Source organism: Sphaerodactylus townsendi, linkage group LG08 (assembly GCF_021028975.2).
Source record: "Sphaerodactylus townsendi isolate TG3544 linkage group LG08, MPM_Stown_v2.3, whole genome shotgun sequence".
Taxonomy (NCBI): domain Eukaryota; kingdom Metazoa; phylum Chordata; class Lepidosauria; order Squamata; family Sphaerodactylidae; genus Sphaerodactylus; species Sphaerodactylus townsendi.
The window spans coordinates 100,784,442-100,798,962 of NC_059432.1; the positions used below are offsets into that span (position 1 = coordinate 100,784,442).

A 14,521-nucleotide genomic window follows, 5' to 3' on the forward strand; every position below is an offset into this window, starting at 1 on the left:
GCGACTGTCTGGCATGTCGCTGAGGCCTGGGGGCACGACCTCTGCCCTGCGACACTGGAGCAGTCACGCAGGGCAGGGGGGGCGTGTCCCCTGTCCTCAGTGATGCGCTGGACGGTTGCAGAGAAGGTAGGTCGATCAGATGACGGCGTTCCACAGCGCTGCCTTCCCTTTCGTTACCAGGACCGTTCGTGCGAACGGTCCCGGGGGGGTTGGGTTGACATCATGTACGCCGACCCAACCCCCAGAGTGGCCGTGCGGAAACAGCCTAGAAGTCAAATAGTACATTCGTCTCCTTCCATTACATTTTTTACATATTCAAAAATAGATATACACCACAATTTATCCACAGTGCAAAAGGCTGCTTTAGACCTAAACACACAAATAGTACCTTGAAACGAGGACTCTTGAAAGAGCTGGTGTCAATTCTCCCCTGGAAAAGCTTTTCACCTGACAGAAACTTTGGTCCAGCTCAAAGTTTTGTGCTGCAAAATGTAAACAAAGTTCTGGAGTATGGGTTCATGTGTGAGAAAGGTCAAGGAGTGCCTTTTCCTCAACGGCCCCCCACCAGAACGTCCTCAAAGACATCTAGCCCTGCTTTGAGATAAACCTGAGCGGAATTGAAGCTGTCGAGGACTTTTGACAGGGCTGCCCGAAGAGTTCCGTTTGAATGATGCAGCTTGCTGTGTTTGACCGCCTCCAGCAGTACTGAAAATTGGCGCGTCCTCTCATCCAGTTTGTAAAGGATGTTTCTAAAAGGGAACAATAAAGAACCGTAAACGCTTGACTCAAACAGATGAAAACAGGCATCTGAAAATCGTCTGAAATCATCAACGATACCCCCAGGTGGCAGCCACGTTTTACAAATGATACACATTACCTAACTGTAACATTAACCCATGGCAAGCTCGGAAGCTTGAATGTGTATATTTTGTCTGCCTTCCCAGAAATGGGCCCCTTCATCGCTCCAGGAGCAGATATTAGTGCATCTTTATCAAAGGAGAAGAAGTCAATCAGGATGAAAGATGTATCACAACCTCCACCCCAGGAAGTCCTTCTCGCAGTCGTTAACATTCCACGTTGGGAAGAATAACAGTCAGATCTTCTGCTCAGCTGATAGACCTCTGAACCCTACTGGGAGGTCACCACCTCTTAGCAAGGATTATTTCACATTGCTAAAAGTAGAAATGTGAACAAAGACACCCAAATGGGACTCTCAAATATTTTTAGCTGGTTGATAAAAAGAGATTTCTTTTTCAAAGGTCATGGATCTTGGACAGCTGGTGCGTAATTTTCGTCAGGTTGAAGATCAGCTACTGCGTAACTTGGGAGGGGTGCGGTGGACCCCCGAGAACTGGGTTTGATTCCCCACTCCTCCGCATGCGTGGCCAGACTCTTATCGAGTGAACTGGATGCGTTTCCCTGCTCCTGTACATAAAGCCTGGTGGGTGACCTTGAACTAGTCACAGTTCTCTCAGAACTCTCTCAGTCCCACCTACCTGTGGTGGAGTCTCCTTCTTTGGAGGTTTTTTTTTTAAACAGAGGCTGGAAGGCCCACTATCAGGAGTGCTTTGATTGTGTGTTCCTGCATGGCAGGGGGTTGGACTTGATGGCCCTTGGGGTCTCTTCCAACTCTATGATTCTACCTCACAAGGTGTTTAATGTGGGGAGAGAAAAGTAGTTGATAGCAAGCCTTTATTGGCATAAAGCAGTACAACAATAATAAAAACAGATTAAAAAGCATATACAATACAGGATATACATGATAGGACGAAGGAAATCTACTGGCATTTAGTAATTTCCAGAAGAAAGTCTGCCACTATCATACAGAGAGAAGGATCAGGGTTGTTCAACAAGTAGTGTAAGGAGAGAAAAGTAAAGTAATTTATAAGTCTCCTGAAGTGTTCTTTTAGGAGAGGTCAGTGAAGGTGGATGCCATCCCTGCCCCTAACCACAGACTTTCCCTTCAAGAAGTCCAGGGCAGCATTCACAATTCTCTCCTCTTCTTTTATTTTTTGAGCACACTGTAGTCCTGCCTTCCTTCCACTGAGCTCACAGTAGCATATATCAGTCTCCCTTCCTCTCCATTTTATCTTCACAAACACCTTGGAAATAAAATAGTCTGAGAGAGTGGGACTGTCTCATGTTTTCAGCCGCGTGCTACGTGTTCCCCCAAAAATAAGACCTACCCCGAAAATGAGCCCTATCATGATTTTTCAGGATTTTTGGAGGAGGCTTAAAATACCTACTGGTAGTTACAGATCAGGATGGTGTGATCCAGCAGGGTGCTCCAGGCCAATGAGGATGCAGCTTGCATCACACATGAGGGGGAAGCAACGGCTGCAGAGAGCCCACCTTAATGAATTGTGAAGGTACCATGTTTCCCCTAAAATAAGCCCTACCCCGAAAATAGGCCCTTGTGAAGGTACCGTATTTCCCCTAAAATAAACCCTACCCCGAAAATAAGCCCTAATGCAGTGGTGGTGAACCTTTGGCACTCCAGATGTTATGGATGACAATTCCCATCAGTCCCTGTCAGCATGGCCGCATGGCCAATTGGCCATGCTGGCAGGGGCTGATGGGAATTGCAGTCCATAACATCTGGAGTGCCAAAGGTTCGCCACCACGGCCCTAATGCATCTTTTGGTGAAAAAATTAGTATAAGACCCTGTAAGAATAAGCTCTTAGGTGAAGTCCTAATGAGATATATTCACAAACTGAGTAACTAGAAAAGACAAGTTCTGTTAGAGGAAAACCAAAAATAAATCTTGTACCACCACCAGGGTAGTCAAACAGAAGCCCTCATACCAGAATAGGAGACCTGGGCCACTCTAACTGTACCACAAAAGCTTGCTAGGTTATACATTCAACTTAAGTTACCTCACAGCGTTGTCATGAAGATAGAATGAAAACGAGGAGAGCAATATATACTACATTGGGTATCAGTGGGAGAAAGAATGAAGGAATGAAGGAATGATGATGATAAAGGAGGAGGAGGAGGAGTTTGGATTTATATCCCCCCTTTCTCTCCTGCAGGAGACTCAAAGGGGCTTACAATCTCCTTGCCCTTCCCTCCTCACAACAAACACCCTATGAGGTGAGTGGGGTTGAGAGAGCTCCGAGAAGCTGTGACTAGCCCAAGGTCACCCAGCTGGTGTGTGTGGGAGTCTACAGGCTAATCTGAATTCCCCAGATTAGCCTCCCCAACTCAAGCAGCAGAGCTGGGAATCAAACCCGGTTCCTCCAGATCAGAGTGCACCTGCTCTTAGCCACTGCTCTTAGCCACTACACCACTGTGCACCTGCTCTTAGCCACTGCACCTGCTCTTAGCCACTTCTCTTAGCCACTACACCACCACTGATAAAGGAGTAGTAGTTGTTGTTTAGATTTATACCACCTTTCTCACCTCTTCACCAATAGGAATCTGCCATTCATGTCAAGGAGTGGGGAATGAGAGCCAGTTCTCCAGATCAGAGTCCCTTTTTAAAAATCTTTTTAAACAGGCCATGGAGACTGAAGCTGGGTTCTAAGCCACGGCCCCTACTGTGAAATACCCACCTGGTTGGTACGAAGTTGTGCATATGAATGCAGAAATGGTCCCTTAGAAGCAGGGCTGCCAGCTCTGGGTTGGGAAATACATGGCTATTTAAGGGAAATGAAGCCTAAGGAGGGGGCAGTTTGGGGAGGGGGAACTTCAATAGGGTAAAACGCCATCGAGTCCACCTTCAAAAGCTGCCATTTTCCCCAGGTGAATTCATCTCTGTTGCCTGCAGATCTGTTGCCTGCAGATCTCCAGCCATCCCCTGGAGGTTGGGAACCCTACTTAGAAGAGATGGAAGTAACTTGACTAACAGGAACTAGTATATGGTGACCAGCCGTCCTGCTTTTGGTGGGACATTCCCGCCTTGAACGAACTTGTCCCGCGTCCCGCGGGTTTTCCCCAAAGTCCTGGGTTTTGGAAGGCTGCCACACTGCCTTCTGGGGTGCAAGGCAGTGCGGCAGCCTCCCATGCGGCCGCAGGAGCATATGGCATTCTGGGGCGCTGCCGTTTCCCGCCCTGGGGCGCTGCCGTTTCCCACCCTAACCCTAACCCTAACCCTGTCACAGGGCGGGAAGCGGCAGCGCCCCAGAAGGCCATGCCCCTGCAGCCGCAGGAGCGCACAGCCTTCTGTGACAGGGTGGGAAACGGCAGCACCCCAGAAGGCAGTGCGCTCCTGCGGCTGCGCAAGTGTGCGCGCGCACGGGGGGCCGCCCACCCGCCTGTCCCGGTTGGCGAAGGTGACCATTTGGTCACCTTAAACTAGTACGAAGACGGAAGAGAAAGAAGGGGACTCCCTACATGCTATTTCCACAACCATTCTTTGAAGAAAGAAAACGCAATATGTTTCTATCGGCAATACTCTGCAGGATCAAAAACAAAGTACTAAAAGCCGACTCAGTGGGTTTCCACTTGGTTTTGGTGGGCTTGCCAGAGGAAGCAAGAAATGTTATCTTAAAGCAGGTATAATCATTATCCTAATTACAGCAGTATGTAAATATCGTAAATCTCTACCCAGGGGCGCCTTTGATTGTAAACCAAAGTGCTGCGTAAAAAAAAAAAAAACAGGAAAAAAGACCGTGAGTGATGGCAAGGAGAACTTTATCCTCAAACACATACAAAGGATTTCATAAAATAAACGGACAGGCAAAGGGAAAAAAATAACAAAGGAGAACTGTTCAGCCAAGACACTCCATTAGTAACTTAATTACATGACAGGCCCAGTGGCAACTCCAAATTAGTAATAAAACTGCCAGGGATAGTCACCCAGAAGACTATGGAAGAGTATTTTCTGCCGATTACTATCAGAGCCTTCTAATTACCATTTGAAGAAAGGAATTGGCTGGAAAAAAAAGTGACAGGATAAATGGCAACTTAAAAAGTGCACTTTGCAAATTAAGGTTCCTTTATAGTGTCTTTTGCATAAGGAGTATAACTGGGCCCTCCCAGAGGCACTGACTCTCACAAAACAGCCACCCTTTAACGTTGTCTGAGCTTTCAAGTGGTGTGAATACAGCGTTGTCACAAGACACAGGGAAATGCAGAGATGAACGGTGAAAGGTCTGTCAGCGGCAGGCTTGTGTAGAAATCTTTCTGCAGCAGCGGCTGGTCAAACAACAGTAAATATATTTTGCTTAAGAAGTCACTGCTGGGATCCGCACAAATACTATGAGGATATATTGCAAGGTCTTAGGCCTCTGGGTGAGGCTCAAATTGTAACCAAAGGCCACAAGTAGCTAAAGAACCAGTAGCTGTGATATTAAACAAAATAAAATAATAATTATTAATAATATAATATCAAATAAACAATATAATATAATAATGTACAATATAAATAATATATTAGAGGAAGAGGGAAATGTAATATAAATAATAATATATAATATATAATATAAATAAAAAATAATAATATTTCTATTACAGAAATAATTGGAAAGGGTTAACCATCCTCTGTCCTAGCTCTCAAGCTCTGATCCAATTTCCCCCTCCCCATCCATGCTTTTTGATATTAAAAGAAAAGATTAGGAGATTCAAATGTGTATTTTAAACATTGTTGTGTCCCATTCCATTCCTGACTTATGTTTCTTTCCAAGCGGCATAGATATACAAAATCTAAAAATCCAAAAGTGTAAGTACAGTTACACAACTAACTTAATTTTTATCCAACCACGTGCCAAGAATCCATCCCAGCAGTCCAAGTCAGAGCTGGACAAAGATATTCTGAAACAGTAAGAATATAATCCGTGCTGTCCCTACCTAATATCAAGAAAAAATCATATTGTGCAAAGAAGTTAATGAAACTGTAGATCATGTACTCAGCTGCTGCAAAAAGATCACCAAGATCGAGTACAAACAGAGGCACAACTCAGTGGCCAAGATGATCCACTGGCATTTATGCAAGAATTACAACAGTAGGACAGCTACAAACTGGCGGCAACATTGTCCAGAAGAGTCATGGAAAATGAGAAAGTCAAGATCTTGTGGGATTTTTGAATCTAAAATGACAACGTGTTGGCACATAATACACTGGACATCACAGTGATCGAGGACAGGAAGTGGCCATCATCGACATAGCAGTACGTAGTGATAGCAGGGTCATTGAAAAAGAACATCAGAAGGCCACTAAATACCGTGATTTGAAAATCGAGATACAGCGACTAAGGCACAAACCAGCTGAGTGGTAATTGGCACCCTGTGCGCCATTCCGAAAACACTAGGGTGGCACTTGAAACATCTTTAAATTGAAAAAATCAACAAGTCAGATTCAGAAGGCAGCCTTGCTGGGATCCACACAAATATTATAGTGATACATTACAACTTCCTCTGCAATAGGAACATTCTTTGCTTCAGTGGAAAATAGATACCAATTCTGTAGCATCTAAAGTTATGCTAACTAAAACTGAGCAACTATTTGTTTTATCTCATTTTTTAAAAAATATGTAAAGCTGTTTTCACTTGCTGCTCCTTCTTGTTGGATCAGTCACATGGATAATTTCAGCCAATTAGATGTTGCGAAGTAAAAAGAATGATGTCATAACAAAATACAGCCGTATCTGACTGGCTAATTAATGTCTCTAGTTTGAAGAAGAAGAAGAGTTTGGATTTATATCCCCCCCTTCCTCTCCTGTAGGAGACTCAAAGGGGCGTACAATCTCCTTGCCCTTCCCCCCTCACAACAAACACCCTGTGAAGTAGGTGGGGCTGAGAGAGCTCCAAGAAGCTGTGACTAGCCCAAGGTCACCCAGCTGGCGTGTGTGGGAGTGTACAGGCTAATCTGAATTCCCCAGATAAGCCTCCACAGCTCAGACGGCAGAGCCGGGAATCAAACCCGGTTCCTCCAGATTAGATACATGAGCTCTTAACCTCCTATGCCACTGCTGCTCCTCTACCTTCAAATTTGTTATCCTCTGTCATTTTTAGTTATGGCTCAGTTGAAGAATATGGAGGAGAAGCCTTAGTCTTTTTATGTTTTTTTTAAATTACGAACTCATTTATTGAATACAAATTAAAAGAAAATCCTAAAATCTACATAAACTGATATATATCAGCAATATGGTTTCTGCAGTTATACATTTTGTTCCTAGATGTCAGGATCTCCCAACCTTTGTCCAGGAACAACTTGTTTGAAAAATGATCAAAGTCCACTGAGAAATTATTACCAGAGGGAAAATACAGTCCATTTATAATTCCCTTCATATATTAGAAATTCCATATATATGGAAGGAAAGTTCATTAAATACAGAGAAGAAGAAACTAAAAAAAATCAATAAGGTATTATTTAACTTACATAATCAAACTATGCAAAATGCAATTTCCAGCTGATTTTTTTTTTTTTGCTCACATTGCCTACAATTCAAATCTGCAATAGGTATATAGGGATAACTTCATTTTAGAAAGCTTATTAAAAGTTTCCCAGACTTAGCAAAAAAAAAAAAATCCCAGTTCTGGATTCTCAGTAAGGGTGACAGTTTTATCCATTTCAGCCAAGTCAAGTAATTTAATTAGCCAATCTTCCAATGAGGGCATCTCTGGTCTTTCCAGATTTGGACGTTTAACAACCTAGCAGCTGTAACCACATATAGTATCAATTTATCAATCTATCCTTCACCACTTTTAGTTATGGCTTAGTTGAAAAATATGAAGGAGAAGCCAGTGGTGGAATCCAAAAATTTTAATAACAGGTTCTGATGGTGGTGGGATTCAAACAGTGGCACCGCCGCACACACGCACCTCCAGTCCCTATTGGTCAGGGAGGTTGCTTTAGTAACCCCTTCTTGGCACTCAGAAAAAATTAGTAACCACTTCTAGAGAAGTGGTGAGAACTGGTTGGATCCCACCTCTGGGAGAAGCCTAACAGCACCATCCAATGGGCTGTGAGAGCCCACCGTTTCCATGGAGACTTCCCAGCAGATTAAAATGCCCCAAAGCCTCTCTGCTGCCAGGAAGTCCCCATTGGGCTTTATAGACTGCCACCTTTTCCTAAGCCTGGGTGGCTGGCGTAACTGGGGTAATGGCCAGGAGGGAGACGACTAGCAATGGCTCCTCCCCTGGCCACGCCCCCAGACTGCCCTGCCACACCTGGCTGTGGGAGTGCCGGGATGCTGGCACCATCTCCCATCTCTGGGGAGTGCTGCAGCACCCCCACCACCACCGGCAGATTCACACCTCCACCAGGACTAGTGCCCTGGGGAGGGCAAATCCATCAGTGTGGCCCTGCAGTGGATATCCCCTCCCTTTTGATGGAGCTGTTAGTCTCATTTATGTTGATTCTCTATGGCCTCCCCCCAAAATACATCAAACACACTTTGATCACGTAAGAGGACACTTTTGCACATGCCGAGTAATGCACTTTCAATCCACTTTCACAATGTTTGCAAGTGGATTTTGCTATTTTGCACAGTAAAATCCAGCTACAAAGGGCATTAAAAGTGGATTATTCTGCACATGTGAAAGTGCCCCAAGGAACACAATAATTGTGTTGCATTTACATGATTCAAATGATGTTAATCCAGCCTCTTTGCCTAATCACTTAATTACACCTCCCTTCAACCTTAACTATTTTGATAGCGTAAGTATAATGTGCAGAGTCCCCGCGACCGGCACAAAGAGATTCCTAAAAGGAAAGAGCAGAGTGTTATTGATGGCAGTAATGAAATTACAACACACATCACTCATCCTTTATGTGGCCATTCGAGTGACACATCATCGCAACTTCAAAAGTACAGCACCAAACTGGGAAAAGCAATTAATACCTTCACGTAGCAATACCAAAGGAGATAAAGCTTCTTCGCCGAAGTGGCAAGTCAACCTTAATAAACTAAAGCAAAAGTACATAGAAAAGGAATTTTATTAAAGGGGGGGGGATCTAAGGTATTTATAAGCCATTTTCATGACTGAAAACGTGAGCTTGTTGGTGATAGAAATAATACCTAGCTATTCAAACAGGTATTTTCATTAGCCAAAATGAGAATGGAATAGGACCCATACCAGTCAGAATGTTACTGGCTTTATTCCCCAAATCTGTTACTGGCCTTATTCCCCTTTTTTTCTGAGGAGGGTTGTATATGGGTTTCGTGGGTTGCTATTTTAGAACATAATTGTTTTAAATTGTATGTTTTATAGAAGATTTTATACTGTTCACCGCCCTGAGCCCTTCTGGGATAGGGCGGTTTATTAAATCCAATAAACAACAACAACAACAACAACAACAACAACAACAACAACAATAATAATAATAATAATAATAATAATAATGCCATGCCTCTGGAAATGGTTCATGCTGCAAGAACTAATTCTATTTTTCAAAGAATATTGAAATCTTTCAGAGGTTAATCTGAGGCACCTTCTGGAAACGGGATAGGCAACATCCTCCACAAACAGCTAACAGTGACACAGCACACCATTTTGTTTGAGGCCTCAGGCTAGGTTTCCACTCAGTCGACTGAGGTGCTGGCAACCCTACTGAGTTATGGGAGAAGGCACCAGGCATGGCTTTCAGCCATCAGTGTCCCCAAGGACAGCCCTCTCTTCCATCCGCTCCATTTTTATTCCCTAACAAAAAGTGAGGAAGGATATGGCGGTACCAGTATACTGAGACCTCTGGCCTTAAAAATAAATCTGCCTTGAGGATAGCAAAGGCATATCCCAGAAACGTCTTCTCTTCTGTCCACTCCATTTTATCCCCTGGCACGGCAACATCTTCATAGGTAAATGTTTCATTTTTATGGCACACAAGAAGAAAACAAAAGAACACAAAACACAGCAAGTCTTGCCAGTGCATTTCATACGATTGCTAACCTCCAGGTGGGTCTGCAGGTCTCTCCGGCCCTTTCCACACATAAAGAATAGTGCAATTTCAATCCACTTTCTATGCACTTTGAAGCTGGATTTTACTGTGCAGAATAGCAAAATTCACTTTCAAACAATTGTGAAAATGGATTGAATGTGCATTATTCTGCATGTGCGGAAGGGGCCTCAGAATTACAACTTATCTTCAGGCTATCTCCGTTCCCCTGGAGGAAATGGCTGCTTTGGTGGGTGATGCCTATGCCCGTAGGTGGAGCTACCACGGGAAAGGGGGGGACAAACGCCCTGGGTGCAGGAATGCAGGGGCGGAGAATAGCTCCTCCCACCCCTTCCCTCAGGCTGCCCCTGTAGCCCGGAGCAGCCCCTGTGGACTGGAGCAGGCTGCTGTTTTAAATTTTAAAGGTAAATGAGGTGTGTAGGGGAGGGCGGGGGGGGGCATTTTGCCCCGGGCACCAGTTTCCCCTTCTACAGCCATTACACTCTGCTGAGATAGATTCCTCCCCTCTCTAAACCACATCATCCTTTGGCTTTATTCCCAAATCTCTAGGAAGTTCCCAATTTGGACCTGACTATCCTAGTGATCCTGGAAGCAAAAAGATTACAATTGGCAGCTGCCTATTTGGAGGATCAAATGGTACCCATCGTCTCTCTGAAAACAGTCTTTTGTTTGTTTAGAACATTTTTATACTGCGTTTTCACCCAATCAGGGTTCACAAGGTGATGGAACATGAATTTTAAAAGCATTTGAGCAATTAAAAATAAAGTTAAAATGATGAAACAATTCAATTAAAAACTCATAACTCTAGAAGAGAAGAGAAGAAGAGAGTTTGGATTTATATCCCCCCTTTCTCTCCTGCAGGAGACTCAAAGGGGCTTACAATCTCCTTGCCCTTCCCCCCTCACAACAAACACCCTGTGAGGTAGGTGGGGCTGAGAGAGCTCCGAGAAGCTGTGACTAGCCCAAGGTCACCCAGCTGGCGTGTGTGGGAGTGTACAGGCTAATCTGAATTCCCCAGATAAGCCTCCACTGCTCAGGCGGCAGAGCGGGGAATCAAACCCGGTTCCTCCAGATTAGATACACGAGCTCTTAACCTCCTACGCCACTGCGGGCCAGTAACTATTATTTGGGGTTATGCCGGACAAAACAAAGAAGTCTTCACCTGCTTGTGAAAACACCTCTAGAGGGAGTTAATTATGATTAACGAAATTAATAGTAAACTAATGTAGGAGGCAGCGCTGTCTTTTGTGGATGGCCTTTATCTCTAGTGACCAAAGTGCAAGTCATTTTGATGTTCTGCACACAAAGGCTGTATACTGGAGATGCTGCCAAATTTTGCATTCTGTGTGACCGGAATACAAGATTCAGCTCCTCATTATACATGTCTATAGAGTTGCCCAGGTGGGATGGGGGAATCCTCTGCTCCAGGGGCCCTCCCGTAGCACCAATCAGCCGGTCAAGGTGGGCAGGAAAACTAGATCAAGGCCTGCATGTCTGGTCACTTCTGGGGTGCACCAAAAGTGACATCATCATTCTTAGTGGCACAGGGACATTCTGGTATTCGGGCAAACATTCTATGACAAAAATGACTTCTACCATAACGTTTTTGCCCAACTATCAGAGTATCCTTCCATCACCCGAAACTTGATGATGTCATTTCTGGATTATACTGGAAGTGACACTGATGCATCGCCGGTGAGGCAGGGTTCAAGCCGCTCAGTAAGAAGGAAATGGTGCCTCACCTGCGGCATCATTGACAGAGAGGCCTGGTGCACATCGGGAAGTGTAGTCCCTAGGTCACCTGGTATCACATCTCTACAGTATACTCAGTGGTGGGATCCAAACATTTTAGTAACAGGTTCCCATGGTGATGGGATTCAAACAGTGGCATGGCGCCAATGGGGCTGGGCACAACGGGAGCGTGGCTGGGCATTCTGGGGGAGGGGCATTCATAATTTCTCTGTTACTGTAAAAAACTCTTACTGTAAAAAAAAGTTCCTAACTTCCAGCTGGTATCTTTCTATCCATAATTTAAACTCATTATAGCAAGTCCTGTCGTCTACTGCCAACAGAAACAACAACTTCTCCTCTAATTGACTGCCTGTCAAATACTTAATACTTTCAAATACTTAATTTGTTTCTAGAAATCAAAAGAAGGATACTTTCCTTAAACAAGGAACTTTACCATATTACTAAAACATGTTTTTAAAACAGCCCAACAGGGAGAATTTTCCCATTTTCTACCTTCGCTAACCAGCCACATAGGAAACAACAGGACTTGATGATTTTTGGACCTAGTGGAATTTCTAACGGAAAAGCAGACCCAATTAGTAACCCCCTCTCGGCACACACAAATAATTAGTAACCCACTCCCAGGATCTTTCCCAAGTCAGCAGGGTCTGTAAGACAGACAGTTTGCCCTGGTTACTACTTGGATGGGAGATCACCATGGAGGTCCAGAATTCATCTCTTGCCTTGGGGTCCCTCCAAGTTGACTGCAAACTGTTGACCCTTTCCCATCACCATAGCAAGTGGAGGAAGTCAACAGAAGGCAGGGTCAGGAAAGCTGTCCAGTGACTCCACGGCTGTGTCATTTCCCACTTCTCCAGCAGTTTTTAATCTTGATTCCCTTTTGGTGGAATTGCCCTTTGTCCTATTCAGAAGCTTATAGAAAATTAAAAGGTCAACTATTGGATAGAGAGTTCTCTACCCTAATCACTGCAGCCAAGAAAACATGCTCCCCCCTGTATTTTTCTCTCCCATTTGAACGGGGCCACTTGGCACACTACCTGTATTGCTTAATAAACCCTGCCCAAAGGAGAGCCATAATGCTCGCCAGATTTAATGTTATGCCTTCTGCCTTGTTACATGGCAGATTTAATAAGCAAGAAAAGGCTAAAAGATTGTGCCCATGTAACGATGGCTGAGTTGAATTTCTGGCCCACCAATTACTACACTGTCTCAGATTCAAGGAAATCAGATCCAAGTATGCGAATCTTACTCCTTTACATTTACTCCGATCTCCCCGATTTAATTAGATTACACTACTTGTTGGACAATCCCTTCTCTTTGTATGATAGTGGCAGACTTTCTTCTGGAAATTACTAAACGCCAGTAGATTTCCTTCGACCTAACATTTATTTCCTGTATTGTATATGCATTTTAATCCGTTTTTATTATTGTTGTACTGTTGTCTATGCCAATAAAGGCTTGCTATTTTAATCGTTACCCTTTTGGTGGAACTTTCCTCCTTCTCCTCTAAAAGTTATGTAAAGATAGCAGTTCTCTGTAATGCCAGCATGGTCTAGACTCTAGTGGTTTGAGCGACAGGCTAGGATCTGGAAGTTCTAAGTTTGAATCTCTACTCTGCTTTGAAGGCTCACTGGGTGAACTTGGGCAAGCAACTACTTTTTGGGTCCCCATTGGAGAGAAAACCAGGGGATAAATAATTCTCTGGGCTTCAGCAGCCCCCACATTGGATCCTGTGCAAAATGTCCACATGCCCTTGAGCTCTTATCCAAACAGAGACACAAGAACAAGACCACGGTAGTGCCTTGTACTAAATCGTTTCATGTAACTTATTGAGGTTGTCGTTCACAGGCTGAAAGCTTGCTTGCAAAGCTGAATCACAAACACCTGCAAATTTGTGAAGTAATTAAGAAAAAATAAGGGCGTGTACCATTTATACTGAATTCTGCCAAGCTGGATGGGTATTTGAATTCATTTGTATATTCAAATGAAATCACTCAGGTTTTTATATAGCCAAGTTGGCAGCATTATCATTTCCAAATCCTGACATATTTGAATGCTATAGATATTCCCAGTGCCGGTTGGATCTTTAAAAAGACATATTACACATCATTTCTAAATTTGGTGGAACACATTATTTCTGCTGTCACTAAACATTTATTTAGAGCCTGCCATCAGCTATACATATGCATTAACTTGATACTTATATCTGCTTCCATGAAAAAAAAAGTTCCTCTAGGTTAGATTGGCTGCCTGAATTCTTCTCAATGCTGAAATGCAGACGCTTTCCCCCCTTATCCCTATCGCATTCTGGTTAGCATTCATCAAGCTATCTGAATACCATTAATAATGTTACTCAAGCAATTCTTCCCGCACTATCTGTTGGTACAGATGGAAACAGCAATGACACAGTTTCCTTAATGGAAAATATATTTGCAGTTGAATCTCAAACCTCTCAGATGTCAAAACACAAACAAGAAGCAATATATTTCTTTTAAATCAATAAACGCTGGCCTGGAGAAAGGATCTCATCCATTTCTGTTCCCCCCTCCCCCCCCCCACACTGCCCCCAGCTTGGTTTGGATCTCAGGTAGCTGACAATGTAACTAGACCAGAGAACAGAATTTCTACAGTTAGTCATGTCACATGCAGACTAAAAATGAGTAATACCGACTGATATTGCTCCTTTACTATTTTAAAATGCCTTTGTTTAACTGAGAGCGTTCAGCCCCCCTTGTAGGCATGCTGTCATTATGCAGCAGTTCAGAAACTGAACAGAATATGGACTAGGCCATAGACTCAGTTTCCTGAAGATCTAAGCCTACAGCAAGTTGGCCAAATCCCCACTGAAAATTAAATACAGATACAACCAGGTTTCAAAATAAACTGCACCTTTTCATCGAGGCTTCAACCTCCCCGCTGCAGCATGTTTC

General features: G+C 43.8%; 1 protein-coding gene across 1 annotated transcript in view; it reads right to left on the minus strand.

The window, feature by feature from the left end:
- Window positions 1–439: 439 nt before the first annotated feature.
- Window positions 440–14,521, minus strand: part of NAALADL2 (N-acetylated alpha-linked acidic dipeptidase like 2) — a 530,968-nt gene continuing 516,886 nt past the window's right edge. Inside the window, exon 13 of the mRNA XM_048504877.1 lies at window positions 440–749. Within this exon, the coding sequence (XP_048360834.1) occupies window positions 551–749 (199 nt within the window). The 3' untranslated portion in view covers window positions 440–550. The remainder of the gene's footprint in view (window positions 750–14,521) is intronic.